The following is a 16847-nucleotide window of genomic DNA, read 5'->3' as shown; positions in this document are numbered from 1 at the left end:
ATCCAACCCCCATGAAATTCCCCTATTCTCTTCCCTACTTGATTTTTTTTTTCACAGAACTATGACTAATACACTATTTTATGTATTAACTGATTGTCTATTTCTTCTTATTAGAATATGACATTCATGAAGGCAGGAATCCATTTCATTTGCTGTTTTATTCACAGTGCCCAGAATAATCTGGCACATACCTTCTTTGAGTTGGGACTATCTGGCCAAAGGATGAGTTTCTAATAGCTCTTGGTACTTTTTGCCATGTGATTTTCTTTTTTGTTTGCGGTCTTTCTTATTTATTTGTACCAGATAGTACTTTTTTATGGTTTAATGAAAATTCAAACAGTATATGAGGAAGTTATTCACTATAATACACTTTTGTACTCAAGCACCTCATTCCTCTCCTCAGAGCAACTAGCTTTGTCAGTTTCTTGACCCTCCTTGTGGAGATACGCCCATGGAGCTTCCTAAAAAGAGTTGACGCCAGGTTACACCAAAGGACAGAATATTTTACAGTTCTGTCCATCCAGAACAGTTCCCGTTTCCCTGTCTGCTTCCCAACCCTCCTCAATAGCCAGCGTCACCCATTTCTTAGAGAATGTTACTATCATGCTAACTGCTAAGAGAGTGAGATAATAAAATATTATTTTGTCCATGCTCCAGAAGTTAAAAATGTGGGTGGGATGGGAAAGTATCCACACTTAAAAAGTAATAGAGGGTTGGGGTGCCTCGTTGGCTCAGTCAGTGAAGTGCGCAACTCCTGATCTTGGGGTTCTGAGTTTGAGCCCCATGTTGGGTGTAGAGATTACTTAAAAGTAAAATCTTAACAAAAAAAGTAACGGGGTTTAAAAAGATCAAGATGATACATAAGAAATGTCACAAAACATTGAATCATTGTTGAATGAGGTGTGATAACAAATACCATCAAAGCATCAGTTTAATTTAAGAAGGAAAACTTTACAGAATAAAGACGTATCAAATTCACTGGGGATTCGGAGAGCATAGGCATTTGGGGAAATAAAATTTTTTTTTTTAATGTTCATTTATTGATTTTGAGAGAGAGAGGGGGAAAGCACACATGTATGCACGCAGGAGGGGCAGAGGGGGAGAGAAAGAGAATCTTAAGCAGGCTTCACACTCAGGGCAGAGCCTGACTCAGGTCTCAGTCTCATGAACCGTGAGATCATGACCTGAGCCAAAATCGTTAGATGGTTAACCAACTGAGCCCCCCAGGCACCCTGGAAATGAAAATTTTTATAGAGAATTCCTATTCAAGATGGAGCTTGAAGGATAAACAGGACTTTTAATAAGCACAAAGGATAACATGGTGGAAAACTCTAGTAAGAGGTTGGCAAACCACATGCCCATTTGTTTACGTATTATCTCTGCTTTCATGCTATAGTGGTAGAGTTGAGCAGTGGAGACAGATCATATAGTCTGCAAAGCCTAAAATATTTACCATCTGGTCCTTCAGAGAAAGATCTGCCAGTAAATGATATGATGTAGGTGGGAAAGCATTATTGCTAACAGTTAAAGGAATGTTAAACAGTTAAAGGAACAGGATGTTGACTATAGTTGGTAGGGGGGTCAGTAATAGGAGGGTGGGTGGTTAGAGAGAAGGTTAGCTTTGAAGGAATGCAATAAGAAAACTGTTGCCAATAGGAGGTGAGGAGCCATTCCAGGCTGGTACAGTAGTTCAATAAGGCACGAATGTGGCTTCTCCTTCATCATGCTTTTCTAATCTTTCCCTTACTAGCCAAGAAGGATCAGGAAGGTGGAGAAGAAAAGAAATCTGTGCAAAAGAAAAAAGTAAAAGAGTTAAAGGTGTTGGATTCAAAGACAGCCCAGAATCTCTGTGAGTAACTCTGTGTTCCCAACTATTTGAAATGTGAGGGGGTTCTTCTGAAATCTTAATTTTGGTGGATCCAGGTCCCTTGATTTGTGGAGCTCCTTATGTAGCCAAGCATTGTAAGAACTTCCAGCATCTTGTTTAATTCCTCAGTAGACCTACAAGATTGTTACCATCTTGTTTTATGGCAAGGAAACAGAGGTTAAGGCTTTTAGGAATTTGCCTAGTCCAGTAGGTAGTTAGAGACAGGTCTGAGATTTGAACTTCAGATTTTTTTATTTTAAAGCCTTTACTATTTACATTGCTTCCACAGAAAATCTACCACAAATATTCTAGCTATTGTGCATTTCCTTCTTTTTAACTTCAAGAACTTCCTTTAAATGCAGCACTGGTTTGATTGCATTTAAATCTAAAATAACTTTGTGGTGTAGAACAAATAATGTAAATCCTGTACTTCTCAAAGTGGGATGAGAAACTTTTCCCCCAAGTTGATCCAGGTAGTACTTATTTGATGATCAGGATGAATGTTTATTTTGTTGTTGTTGTTTGGTTGTGGATCCCTGGTAATGCTGAGTAGTATAGATTTAAATGTTTGTTCATATAAATATTTGAGGTTCTGCCATGTTGCAGTCTCGATTAGGCACATACTACACACGTGTTTCAGAGATGAAAGGGTATATATTCCATAAAACCCACTCACAGTCTTGCATTGTGGCTGTTGTCCTCATTTTTCCAAATGAGAAGATCAAAGTTTAGATGTTGTGACTTGGCCAAGATCACACAAATAAATGAATACACATACCTGTAAGTAAAATCAGTGATAGAATGAAAACAGTACACCTTTCACATCATTCTTTGCTGTGTAGACCTAGATCAATGACAGCAAATATTACTAAATATTGTCGTGGGTAAGTCCTTTTATGGAAACTAATGTGAGATAATTCCTCTTCCCAAGATTATCTCTGTGACCAGAAAACTAGAATAACTCTTATTTTAGAAAATGATACGACCGTGGAGTAGGACATTGTTATTTCCAGTTGAGTGATACTGATATGGAAAACAGAACTCAGAGAATTGAGACTAGTTTCTGGAAGGATGGTCTAGGAGATATAATTTAGTGATTCAGAAATTACTAAGTGCCTCTTATGTGCTAGGGACACTAAGCTGAGTAAGGTACAGTCCCTGTCCTCAGGAAGCATGCATCTGGTAGAGACAGAAGAGTAAATAATGGTAACAACACAGACTGATGAGTGCTCTGATGGGGGTGTGCTAGGATGTGTATGAGAGCACCGGGAAAGGGGCATCTAAATTAACTGGGGGGAGTACTGGAAGGAGCACATCCTAGATGTCATTCGAGAGGAGGTCCTGCTTAACTGAGCTAAAAGAAGTATTAGTCATGAGTGAAGTGAAGAGCGTGGGCTGCCTTGTTTCCAGCAGAGAGATCTGCGTGTGTGAAGGCACAGAAGCACGAGGTAACACTGTGCAGTTGGAAAACTGCAAGTAGTTGAGTACAGCTGAGTAAAGACTATGCAGGTGAGTGGTGGCAGAAGAAGCTTTCAAGAAAGAGAAAGAAGCCAGATCATGAAGAATCCTGACAGGCTTAGGCTAAAAAGTATCTATTTTATCCTGAGAGCTTTGGAATTTATTGAATGGATGTTAATCAGGAAAATGAGTGATATGGTCCTGTGTAATTTGGGGAGAAGCTACTTCAGCAGTGACTTTGAGGCTGGATTGCTGGGGTACAGGAAGACTATAGGCAGAGAGATGAGTTATGTTCTTGCTTTAAAACTAGATGAGAAGTGATCAGGGCCGGAAACTTAAGTAGTAGTGAAAGTGAGTAGGAAGGCAGAAGATACTAAGAAGATAGAAATACTGGAACTTAGTGATTGGCTGAGGGAATAAAGGAGACGTTTTCTTGGGTTTACATCACTCTAGTGAGAGTGGTACCGTTTACTGAAAAAGGAAAATCCAGCAGGAGCAAATTGTCTTTTTGGGAAGGATCAGTGGGTAGTGGACATGAATGAGGTGGCAGGGTGGTGGGTGGAAATGAGTACTTTTAGGGTAGAATTTAAGATGCCTGTGGGGACTCCTCCAGAAGGATGGGTATGTTAGGCATTTGGGTGTAGAAATCAGGAGGAAGGTTTGGCTGGAAATGGGAATTTAGAAGATAGCACATGAGTCATAGTTGAAGCCATGAGGTTGCTTTGAAGGCCACTGATACTAAAGGGGCAAGTAAATAGTGGGGGCGGGGGGTGGAGAACTGAAAGGAGACTGGAAAGGAGCAGCAAGAAAAATGGTATGACAAAGTTACAAGAAATGGGAGTAGTGAGGGCCCAAGTCCCAAAAAACAAACAAAACAAAACAAAAAAAAAAAGAAATGGGAATAGTCAGCAGTGTCAGATGAAGACAAGAGTCCCCTAAAAACAGGACAGGACAGCTCCTCTGGATCTGGTGTGAGGAAAGTCAGTAGCCTAAGCAAGAATAATCTTGGTGTAGCATAAAAGTTAAGAACAGAGGTTCTGGAATCCTTTAGTATTTAAATCCTGCTTCCAACAATTACTGGCAGTGTGACCTTGGATTTGAATAGCTTATTAACTTTAAATACTAGGTTTCTATGAAATGAGGCTAATACTACAGACGTATGGGGATATTATGAATAGGGTGAAATGAGATCATGTATGTAGGTTATGTGTAAGATACCACGTCTGACGTTCACAGTCTTGTCATGGACTCTAGGGACAGGAGAATAGATGAGAGCTGCAGCAGTAGAAGAGAACAGACTGCTGTGCTGTTAGAATGTTAGACAGTGAGGGAAAGAAGTTGGCAGTTAGGAGGTTCAAGTCAGGGTTTTGGTTTTTTGTTTTTTAGATGGTAGAAACTGGATTACGTGTATGCACTGAAGGAAAAGGTCCTCAGGGCCATGTGTTCTTTTGAGACACAAGAAAAGGATGAGTACATGGGTGTAGTTGCTGAGAAGCTGACAGAACTGTTGGCACAAGGCTTCTTCTCTATAATTCCACACAGTCTTTACGTAAGCCTTGTCTATTCTGGCTCTCGCTGAGGACCTCCAGTGCATAAGAAAATGTTTGGCAAGTAATTTGACCAGTGGCTTCAGTTTTTTTCAGCGAAGAGAAACAATATCTTAAAAATCAGAAGTGGTGGGACAGTTGCGAGAATGAGGATATTTTGGGAGGAGCTTGCAAGAGGGCGCAGTGCTGAGACCCCCGCTATCATTGGTGCCGCTACACACTGATGAACTGTGATCTGCAGAGTCTTTGCCAGTGGTATTCATTAGCCCAGGTGCCAGAAGAGAGCGATGAGAGGTCTGGATTGACCAGAGACTGGAAGGAGAAGGAAACTAAACAGGAATAGTAGTAATGGAAATGGCAGTAATAGTAGAAACTGAGTGAAACTCTATACTGGAGGGTGGAGGTGAAGTGGAACTCACACATCCAGAGAAAATGGAATGGTTGGCTCTCCCACCAGAGAGAGTACGTGCATGCGCTCTGATGAGGTTGAGGGGTCACTGTCGAGACCGGTGCTAAAACAGGAAGACAGGATGTGTTTGTTGGGGAATGGGGATATGGCAGTTTAAGAATCAGCAGTTGAAGGCAGTGGCAGCTTTGAGGCTGGAGTCATGGGAGTGGGGAACTAAAAATAGAGTGGGATGAGTATCTTGGATGTATAGAGATAGAGAAGATCAAAATATTCCTGTGTGAGCAAAGGCCAGGAGCCACAGTGTTTGTTGAATGTGTACTTCGAACGGTGTAGCTGGTATATGCCAAAATGTGGGGATTCATGAGAGAGAAAGCTGGGAGGTGGGAACCTTCCACACTGGACTCAAGAACTTGGATTTTAGCTACAGAGGCAGTGGGGAGCTGGTGGAGGTTTTTAATAGTCTCATTTTCTGGCAGCCATCTTTCTGGGTTCATTCCGCATGGCCTATCAAGAGATTAAGAATGTCATCCTGGAGGTGAATGAGTCTGTTCTCACTGAGTCTATGATCCAGGTAAGGAGCAAGGTGGTTCTGCTGGATTGGCTCTTCACATCGCAGTGCACTAGCCTCATTACCTCTCTGGGTAGAGGATGAGGTCCTCTAGCATAATGGTCTAGAGGATGATTTATGGAATGCTGGCTTTGGGTAAGCGTCCGTGTCTCTGGTGGTTAGGTTATTCCTGGTATATTTTTCAAAAGTCCTGCCATCTCATTAGCTACCTCTCCCCCAATCCATGTTTCCTTCTTTGTGGTCCCTGGGCACAGTGGGGGGCTGACAGGAGGCCCAGGTTGTCAGCTCTTCCCCCTCAAACTGAGACAGTCCCTTCTCTCTTTCAGAACCTCATTAAGCAGATGCCAGAGCCAGAGCAGTTAAAAATGCTTTCCGAACTGAAGGATGAATATGATGATCTGGCTGAGTCGGAGCAGTTTGGTGTAGTGGTGAGTGAGGCCTATGGTAGTAAGCTCTTCCCTGACTCCCTTGCTCCTCTGCTCCCCCAGAGTAGCCATGGTACTTGTTCCTTGCCTCTTTTCTATTTTGAACCAATGTTTCTCTCTGTTTGGTATTCTTGAACTCAGAGCCTCCTATAGGAGAGGCTCAAGCCTGTACGTTTTTTCTGACTTTCCCTCTCCCTGCCTGCTGTACCAAACTGCTTGTCTTCCTCACCAGATGGGCACTGTGCCCCGCCTGCGGCCTCGCCTCAACGCCATCCTCTTCAAGCTACAGTTTAGTGAGCAAGTGGAGAATATTAAGCCAGAGATTGTTTCTGTGACTGCCGCATGTGAGGAGTTACGAAAGAGTGAGAGCTTCTCTAAACTCCTGGAGATTACGTTACTTGTTGGAAACTACATGAATGCTGGCTCCAGGAATGCTGGTGCTTTCGGCTTCAACATCAGCTTCCTCTGTAAGGTAAGCCAAGGGTTTAGAGCAGAGCAACAGAAGGGAAGGCTGCCGGCCTCTGGGGGCCCAGTGTGGCAAAGTACTGTTGGTCTCAGGTGATCTTGGGTATGTCAAGACTGACAGTTTCTCCTCTTTCCCCAAGCTTCGAGACACCAAGTCCACAGATCAGAAGATGACACTGTTGCACTTCTTGGCTGAGTTGTGCGAGAATGACCATCCTGATGTCCTCAAGTTTCCAGATGAGCTTGCCCATGTGGAGAAAGCCAGCCGAGGTGGGGCAGGTTGGGGCAAAACTAGAAGGCTATTTATTTCAGGCCCCCAAAATCTCTGCACGGGGACGGAAGTAACACACGGTCTAGATCTTATCTTAGACAATTTGCAGTTCTGCCTATTTTAGGTGGGAATGGGAGAGGGTTTAGGCATGATGTCTAAGCCACGGGGAGAGGATTATCAGGCAGAGGGGAGGTCTCCGTGTATAGAAGTGAGAAGCACTCTCTCCTTTCTGAGGGAAATCCCAAATACTAAAAAACAACTGGAAGAAAGGTAGGTGTTTTTAGTCTAGGTCAGCAGTTATTTTTATTCAGAAAGCATGGACTAGATTGTCAAAAATCAGGCCTCATCATCCTGGAACTACACAAAGAAAAAGCAGCATTCGGTAGAAATGGGAACAGATTTCTGCCCTTCCTCTGTATTTCTGTGTATATCTCCTTCCCCTTCAACTGTGTGCCCTACAATAAATGAGACCAAGATCCCAGGGAATTTCATAGGTTCTTGTTAAATTAAATGAAACCTGTCTTCTCCTTATGGAGGCTGGAGGTTCAGTTATCAAGTAATTTATAGTTGAACCGGAAAGATGGAAACTGAAATGTGGGAAACAGCTAGAGGAGAGAGCATGAGAGCCAGGATAACTGGGTACAGCTGTATGGACAGAGCCTGGGCCCCAAAGACTGGAGGCTGAGGGTCTTGAGACTCATCATGAACTCTTTCTGTTTTTGTGTTTCCTTTAGTTTCTGCTGAAAACTTGCAAAAGAACCTAGATCAAATGAAGAAACAGATTTCTGATGTGGAACGTGATGTTCAGAATTTCCCAGCTGCCACAGATGAGAAAGACAAGTTTGTTGAAAAAATGACTATATCCTTTCTTAAAATGAGGGAGTTGCTTCTTAGGAAGGGAAGGAAAATGTCCCGTGGGGGAACAGCAGGATAGATCTGGTGATAGACAATTTTTCCTTCTTGAAAAAAATTCTGTAAACAAAAAAAACCCATGCACATAAACGAAAATTCCTCCCTGATACCTTACCCTTTGCCCCATCTCCAGTACACACACACACACACACACACACACACACACACACACGTATTCTCTTCTCCCTCCCCTTACCAGAGGTAACCACTACCACTGAACTTCTGATTTTTACCTCATGAATTTACTTTAAATCAAAACCGTGTTGTATTTCTTTTTGAATATAATATGTCTTAAGCCCAGGTTCCACAGCAATATATGGAGAACAGCCTCTTTTTTAATTGCCACCTCCTTTTCTGTAGGTGGACCATGGTTTATGGTTTGCCATTCCCCTATTTTCGATATTTAGGTTGCTTCTTGGTTTTGCTGTTATAAACAGTGCTATGCTGAACATCCTTGTGCATGCCAGCATGCATCTCTGAGTGTTCCTCGGGGCCAGAGAAGTGGATCTGCTTCTTGGTCTTGGTCCTTTACTTCCTGGCCGCACAGCTTTGTGAAGGATGCACAGGAACAGTATAACAAGTTGCGGATGATGCATTGTAACATGGAGACCCTCTATAAGGAGCTGGGAGAGTACTTCCTCTTTGACCCCAAGAAGGTGTCTGTGGAAGAATTCTTCATGGATCTGCACAACTTTAAGAATATGTTTGTGGTGAGCAAGGGCTAGCTGCGGACTGAATCTTTTGTGGACATTTCTCACTTTCCACATTGGTTGGCTTCACATTGGTTAGTGTTGGGTGGGCATATGCGTAAGTGCATACATGCCCACGTGTTGTTGTTTTCCTCCACAGCAAGCAGTCAAGGAAAACCAGAAGCGGCGGGAGACAGAGGAAAAGATGCGGCGAGCAAAACTAGCCAAGGAGAAGGCAGAGAAGGAGCGGCTGGAGAAGCAGCAGAAGAGAGAACAACTAATAGACATGAATGCAGGTAAGAAGTGGAGGAGAAGGGCTAATGGGTTGAAACAGGAACATTTGCAGGACTTCTCTGCCTAGAATGTCGAGGCCAGAGACAACAGCTCATGTCTGAGCTCAGCTCCTGGCAAAAGATTGTTGGCAGTCTTCTACCTCCAAGAGCCTGATGCTGGACTTTCACCTCAGCTCCCCTGCATGCGCGATCCAGTTCTCCGAGCTCAAACCCTTCTCTCTCCTTTGCCAGTTTTCCCGCATTAGGTCTCATCTCCCCAGTGATCTAGGACTGCTGTAACACGTATTGTTCTGCCCGTCCGAATGTTCCGCTGGCCTGTTCTTTGTATCCTCTACTAAATCTTCTGTTCTTTTCCCCAAAATGTTTTCCTGGACCCACTCCCATCTCTTACTGGTGGCTTGCCCTCCCTTTGTGCTTATTTTCACTAAGGGCTGTGTCCTCAGTACTTCAGCAGAGTTGTCCACACTGTGCACACATAACCGTGTGTACCTATCAGATTATAAAGGGATTGCACTTGTGGAGAGGGGGCATGGGGGCTGGCCGCTCTCTTTTTTCGTTAGCAGAATCTGTTTCACTACCAGAAGCATGTCTTTGTTGAAACATATGGCCTTAATTACTGGCCTTCTGTTTCCGGTCTCTGCTGCCTTCCTGCTGCTTATGCCCTGCCCCCGCCTCTGTCAGCTCCTTCTGTGAGGAGAACTGTAGTATACATTGTGCACAGAATTTAGCTGATGCCACCCTTCTTGAACCTGAGGCACCACCAGCTATCTAAGTAAAGGGGTTCTTAGGGCCGCCAAGTCTGGCAAGAATCAAGTGCTTTGCTGAGCACAAGAGACCAGAGCTGCTCTAGCACCTCTTCCTCCCAAGGACTTTGCTTTGGCAGCTCCTGTTGTGATGAGGCCCGGGACCTTAAGGAGCAGAACAGCCTACACTTTTTTCTTTTCTTCCTATTTTTCTGGGAAGCATTTCCACAGTCCTTCCTATAGTTATATATATAAGCCACAACATTTTGTTCTGAGAATGCTGTTGAAGCCCACACCAAATATCTTTCACTTTCCCCCTTTCTCCCCTGGTGGCCAGGGTTTGTCCCTAGATGTAGGGAAAGGTGGAGTCCAGCTGACATGCAGGATGAAAGCTGCTCCTACTCACCTGGCTGTGCAGCAAGACCTGGCCCTGGCCCGGGTCCCCAAGGCAATGCAGGAGGTTGGAAATGTAGGTCACCTGCACTGGTGATGTTCAGCCAGCAGGTGGCGCGGGGAGCAGTGAGCCCAGCCTTGTAGCTAACAAGCCCGCAGGCTCCTTGGGATTTCAGTTTCAGATTTCACCACCCTGAGCTGTTGCCATGGAAACAGAGCCGGGCTGGAACAAGAATTCTACATTAACTCTTTACATTCCAGCCAGGATGGTCTGCTTACATGCTGAGCTGGTTCTGGAAGATGCAGCCACAGGGGTCAGTACTTACGAGAAATTCAGTCTTGATCAGGGGTTTCTCCTTTTTCCTCAGCCCTGCTCTGAAACTGGAACCAGGCTCTCCCTGACCTGTTTATGTGAACTGGAGTCAAACACTTTAGGATAAAGAGCGAGTGATATTGTTCCATATTAATTTCATAATCCCAGTCTGTGTGCTTATTCTGGAATTAGACTTGGGGATTTCTGCAATTTTCTGTGCTAGTCCTGGTTGTGATAGGAAGGAGGGTACTGCCAGGAAATACCCCAAGGTCTGCAGTGGTTAATAGGCAGCCAAACCTTTTCTTTTAACCATTTTCAAACAGATGCAAGTAAACATGGGCTGTGGGGTTGAGCCCTCTGTCTGCTCTCAGCCCTTAGCCACTGTGGGTGATAGGAAGCCAGTCAACAGTCCATACATTATGTGTGGGGCTCAATGCTGCATGCTGCTCAGGCTGAAAAGCATACATCTCCATCTTTGTTCATGACAGAGGGCGATGAGACAGGTGTGATGGACAGTCTTCTGGAAGCTCTGCAGTCAGGCGCAGCATTCCGACGGAAGAGAGGACCCCGTCAGGGTAAGTGAGCAGGGGAAGCCCAGCCTGGGCCTGGAAGGGGTGAGGCTGTTTGTCTTGGGCTGAAGAACGGGTAAAGATGCTCTGACAGTTTAGAAACTTCCTCACAGTAGGCCCTGCATCAAGAGTGGGTTGTCGAGGGCCTCTTCCTCCCATATTAGAAAGCCCTGACCTGAGGAACTAGGTCTCGTGGGACTGAAAGTGTACATTTGATGTAGGAAATACAAAGAAAAGTTAAGAGTCCTTACTCAACTTCACAAGCAGAAAAGACAGAGAAGGTTAGGCATCATTATCCTCACATGTAATAATAAAGAGGAGCAATCCATTGGAAGAACTGTCTCTGACAACTACCTTTCCTTGGGTGAGTTAGCTTCCACTGCCTTTGTGTTCCCTATTTACTCCCCCACAACCCTCAGAAGATATAAGTGGATTAAGTTGAACCAGAGCCTCTAAGAAGAATTACGAGGACAGGAGGACAGATGATCCAGGCATTCGTATGGGGGAAGGATCGGTAGATAAGCTTCCTTGGAGGGAAGCGCACAGTGGCTAAGAGACTAGCCCACAGAAGGTAGAGCCAACACCGTCCGTCATGCAGGGCTGACTTGCACCATTGGGTCTGGCGAAGGCCCTTTGGGACTAGGAGTGATGGCTTTTTTCCTAGGTTGAAGGTGGGAATAACAGAAAAGGCAGTCATCAAGGGTTTCTATTTTTGAGAGAGTTAAAGATGTGTTCCCTATTCCCTGGCTGGTATATTCTGTAGGTCTGTTTGAAAGCGCTTTAAAGTTATCGTAAGGAGGAGGTGTGCAGCTTGCTTTGGCCAGTGCTTAGCTGTTAACACAGAGGTATCTGTAGGGCTTAAAGTACCTATCATAGCCTGGAAAGGGGACCCTGGGATGAAGGGTATAGAGCATGCTAGCTGCCATAAACTTAGTGTCCTGGCCCAAAGGTTGCTGCCTATTTTTGCCCATACTCTGAATTCCCAAAGGGAAATTCCCTTCTGAGGGCTCTTCTGTACAACCTCTGAACCTTCCCTAAATAGGAGAATCCCTCATTTACAAGTCTTGGCATCCTTTGAGAAGAGGTTCTCTAGTGCAAGAATAGGTGATTATGATGGACTTAGAACTTCCTGGGTACGTTTAGTCTTACAGATCAGTGTTTGAGTAGAGAGTGCAGCTGGTAGTATTTATTTTGTTTAGTTTTTACAGGTTCTTGTGACATTGTTCTCTACTCACCATATAAGGTGATGTGGCCTTACATTACGTATTTCTAGCCAAAAGAAAGTACATTGCATCTCACTGTTGACTCTCTCAGCTAAATGCCAACCTGCATCAGATTTTTGGTGGGGAATTCCCTTTTTAAGCCTCTTCCTCTGAAACTATACTAGAATGCCAGATGCTTCCTGTACACAGGCAGCCAGACATCAATGTATTCCCTCTGTGGGGGAGGCCCCATTCTCTATTTCTTCCCAAGTAGGAAACCAGGACTCACAGGCAGAGGAAGCAGGGATTTTATTGGAACATAACCTTTCAGCAGAGGATCCAAATTAGTCAAAATGCTATTTTCCCAGGGTAAGAAGGAATAGGAGAATGATACTAGGAGATAGTGCAGCAGAGAACTACATGATTTTTAAATTGGTTCCATCCTGTAACCTAATCTTCCTGGGCTCTGGGTGTCTAGAAGAATCTCTTAGGGGAGACACCTTGACTTACTCTGGTATCCTGCTTAGACAGTGCATTCATGTCCTCTAAAGTGATCTGGCCTCACACTAGCTGTAAAGGTTCTATCACAGTAGAGTGTGACCAGCATCAGACTAGGTAGAAATCAAAAGACCCAGAGTCAAGTAACTCTGATGCTATGTACCTTGGACAATTGTAGGGGATTCTGTTTCTTCTTGAGCTGGACTAAAATGGTCTCTTGGGTCCTTTCCAGCTTTAATAATCCTGTTGTCATTGGACAAAAGAATAAGAGAAGACATAAAAGAGGCTGGACTCAGAAGGCCCCGTTCTCAAACTATAAAATAGGCCCTGGTGGCTACAGGTTTCCTTCAGTGGCTCCTGCACTTAGCTGGTCCATTCCTTGCTTGGCCTCCTCTATCCCTTGTGATCAATTGCTTTGAGCCAAAAAACTGAAGCCCTGTCAAGCAGATCTGCCTCACAGGCCTCCTCAGTCCCAGCTGTCCCAGCCTCAAAGACCCTGGCCTTTTCCTTAGTATTTAAAGGAATGTTTTAAAAAAAAAATCTTCCCGTCTCTGGAGACCCGAGGGAGTGTATACTGAGTACAAAGTATACAAAGAACCATTGAGTTAGAAAAGGAGAGTTACTATCAGGGCCGGTTCATTAAAAGTGACATGTAAACTGCTGTGATCTGCAGGGTGTGGGAGAACAATGGTCTGAGTGTCAAAGGGAAGAATCCATGTGATTGTATTACAGCTACTATTTCAGGCTGATGATTGAGTCAGCGTGTGGTTTTAATGACTCAACTTTATCTCCATGTCTGAATTGTGGCCTCTTATATATATACAGGCCATCTGCCCACTGGGATAAAAATCAAGGAAGAAATTCATCTTTCTTTTCCTTTCCTTCCCTCTAACCTCCACCTACACTAATAGAACCTTAGAGTCAGGAGAGCCTCTAAAGACCTTAGTGATTAGCATCTGACCTCCTCATAGATGAAAATAATTAAGACCCAGATAAGCTCTTCCTCTCCCAGATCTGAAGAGCTAGAGCTAGAACTGTAGCTCCCTTTTGTGATTCCAAGTCCAGGGCTATTTCCACTAAGCCTACTTGATGGACCGGAGAGGACAGTGACCCCTCTGTGTAGGCCAGAGTATTCTTTCATACCTTCTGGCAGAGAGCACTGGACACGGTACCGTTGCTTCAGGGAGTTTTCTGATGTCTACGTGTCTATAGAAGGTTAAGAGTATTTCCTACATGACCACTTATTCTCCCTCTGCTTTTGTAAAAATAGGACAGGTATTATAATTAGGCAAGTTTTAGACAGTAATGAGTTCTTTTAGGACAGTAATGACTATCTCATCTGTCCTAGTTTCCTCTCCTCCAAGGAAGCTTATTAACAAGAACACTTCCTCTTCAGTAGCAGTTTCTAGCCTGCATTTTATAAATGTAAATGTCTTTTTTCCAAATCATTGACCTTTTTCTAGTTATAATATGCTTGGTGGATTTTGCTGATGTTTTTATCTTAGCCCACCTGAACTTCTAGGAATCTGTCTTCAGAGACCTTTGACCAAAGTCTCAACATTGTTCCCTTTTCCCCACAGGCTGTGAGACTATTCTGAGTTAATAATCCTCCTTGATCTAATATAGTCAAATTATGTATCTGCTTCTATGGCTACTTGTCAATAGTCTCAAGTACTCAAGGTAGGGAAAGGAGGGGAAAGCTCAGTTTTTCTTAATTGTTCAAACTGTTGAGTATAATTGTGGCCCCGAAGACAGAGTGGAAGCCAGAATTCTTGAGTTCTGTTGATTCTCTTTCCAGTTCCAATAAGAGCTTTCTCATTTCTGAGAAAGGCCACATCTTAGGCCACATCCCTGTGTACTTAACTTTCTAGGCTTAAAAGGGAAGTTTTGGGGGCACCTGGGTGGCTCAGTTGGTTAAGTGTCATACTTCAACTCAAGTCATGATCTCACGGTCCATGAGTTTGGGCCCCATGTCGGGCTCTGTGCTAACAGCTCAGCCTGGAGCCTGCTTCGGATTCTGTCTCCCTCTCTCTCTGCCCCTCACCTGCTCATGTGCGCTCGCTCGCTCTCTCTCAAAAACAAACACTAAAAAAAATTTTTTTTAAGGGAAGTTTTGGTCTTCCCCCCACCTACCATCCACTCTTAGTTTTTGTGAGACCTGTAAAGCATCAGAATCTTTTGGAATCTAGAAAACCTAGAAACACTGCTTGATTAGGTACAACTGGTATCAACTTAGTTTAGAGGAAGAAACCAGACTTTTCCCATGTTGCCCAGGACAGGTCTCCCTGAAGACCCAGTATTCTTTTCCCTCTGGGGTCTGGAGTCAAATTATTTCAACACAAACGCATTTCTTTAGTCACACACAAATAGTTGGCAATATTTTCTCAACTGCTAGAGGATAAATACACAGGCACACTTGAGTGACATCAAGCCATTGCCTTTCTGGACATGAGAAGTAGGGTCCTAGAGAAGGGAATAAATTTAGAGAAGAGCAGAAACTAAGTGGGGCTGAGGCAAAGAAGATCTAAGCACATACATGTAGACTTCCCTAGTCACACTGTCCCCACCCCAGTCACTGAGGTGGTAGCACATGTTTATAGTCAAAGTAGTGGCCTGTGTGGAACACCTGGAGTATAGGTCACATACCTTCCACCTGGAACCAGAGGGTGAGCCCTTGTGCCTCTCAGGGCCTTCACTCTTCTTTCTCCTCTTGTTAGACAGTCCATTGTGCCCCTGGCAGGAGGAGTTGGAGGAGGAGGAGACCTATACACTGGTAACCTGTGGGCATGCAGTGTGCTCCCTGACCTAGGGGTGGCCTCTGTTGTGTGAACACAGCAGTGCTGGCTCTCTAGTGAAAGGGTGGGCCTTCCCCGTTTGGCTTCTGCGCTGCCTAAAGCTTTTTGCTGGTCCAAACAAGGCAAAGGTGTTATGGGCGCTTTGTTCACTGCTTCCTCTGGACCTCTTCATTCCTGCGCCTGTCCCAGAGCTGCCCTCATCATTTAGCAAGCTGTTCTTGCTTCTGTAAGGCTGAGGTACTGCTTTCTCCACTCATCTTTCCCATGACCCAGCAAAAGCTGGGTTTTTTTAGATATAAATCAAATGCTTAGAATTCACCCTTTTAAAGTCTACAATCCAGTGGTTTCAGTATATTTTTAAGTTTGTGCAACCACTAATTCCAAAACATTTTTACCACCCCAGAAAGAACCCCCCATCCCCACTGGCAGTCATTCCCCCAGCCCCTGGCAATCGTGAATCTACTTTGTCTCTCTGGATGTACCCATTCTAGACATTTCATAGAAATGGAATCATAGCATGTTTAGCCTTTGTGTCTGGCTTCTTTGACCCAGGCAGGCAGCTCTTTGTGTACATGTGGTCTTTCTGTGCTGTTTTGTAGGGCATGGGAAGAAGCAGAGAACATGAGATGGGCATGGTCCCAAGGAACTGCCTTTGTGCTGAATGAAGATACTGGGGCCATAAATCTGCATTCCATAAATTGTGACAGTCTTAGGGATGGCTCCCAGCAGTGAGAACAGAAACTCATGGCTTAACTGGTTCTTCTCTTTCTAAGATTACAACTGGAGCGTCACCATCCCTTAACACATTGGAATCAGATTTCTTTGTAGGAGCCTGTCCTCACCATCCCTGACTGCAGCTCTGCCTTTGCTGACATACCTTTCATTACCCACTCACCCCTACCCCGACATACATACCTTGTAGGGCCCTTGGCATTTGTCTCCCAGCTGCTACTCCTGAAGAGGTGGGGAAGAGCTGGGCATGTGGGCATGGGGAGAGGGAAGGGGGGTAGGGGTACACATGGGAGTGTGACGTGCACTTGACGTCAGCGCGTGGCTGCTGCTCCGCTTTGCGGGAGTTGCCCCCAGCAGCCTACTGAAGGCCTTCCTGTGGTTGGACAGGCCTCCCCAGGTCTGACTTGAAATGGTTTTGGCCTAGGAGATTCCTGAAAACAGCCAAGAAAACAAAACTACTACTCTTTACTAAGCCTGAGTCTATTTAATTCCAACAGCTCTATGATGAGAAAACAGATTTTGGGCACTTCATTCCTCTTTAAGTTTTACCTAACAAGCCTGAATCACATTTTTTCTGTCTAGCTATATTCAAACCAGTGTACAGTTTTCACACAGGAAAGCCTGCACCACATGCTCTCTGCACCTAGGAAGTATATTCCACATGTTGTTAGGTCTCTGCCCCTCTTTCTTTCAAAGAA

The 16847-nt window shown here is 44.5% G+C and overlaps 1 protein-coding gene across 3 annotated transcripts in view; it reads left to right on the top strand.

Annotated features, from left to right (window-relative positions):
* The window catches only part of DIAPH1 (diaphanous related formin 1), a 104359-nt gene that overhangs the window by 85440 nt on the left and 2072 nt on the right, over nucleotides 1–16847 (top strand). For all 3 annotated transcript variants that reach the window (XM_007077911.2, XM_015535616.2, XM_042985889.1), the window contains 9 exons: nucleotides 1751–1849; nucleotides 5758–5852; nucleotides 6176–6277; nucleotides 6507–6746; nucleotides 6880–7009; nucleotides 7745–7869; nucleotides 8468–8632; nucleotides 8772–8907; nucleotides 10842–10928. In XM_007077911.2, coding sequence (XP_007077973.2) covers nucleotides 1751–1849; nucleotides 5758–5852; nucleotides 6176–6277; nucleotides 6507–6746; nucleotides 6880–7009; nucleotides 7745–7869; nucleotides 8468–8632; nucleotides 8772–8907; nucleotides 10842–10928 — 1179 coding nt within the window. The remainder of the gene's footprint in view (nucleotides 1–1750; nucleotides 1850–5757; nucleotides 5853–6175; nucleotides 6278–6506; nucleotides 6747–6879; nucleotides 7010–7744; nucleotides 7870–8467; nucleotides 8633–8771; nucleotides 8908–10841; nucleotides 10929–16847) is intronic.

Source organism: Panthera tigris, chromosome A1 (genome assembly GCF_018350195.1).
Source record: "Panthera tigris isolate Pti1 chromosome A1, P.tigris_Pti1_mat1.1, whole genome shotgun sequence".
Lineage (NCBI taxonomy): Eukaryota > Metazoa > Chordata > Mammalia > Carnivora > Felidae > Panthera > Panthera tigris.
Note: the sequence above shows the minus strand (reverse complement) of the source record. Positions and strands in the feature narration are given on the sequence as shown.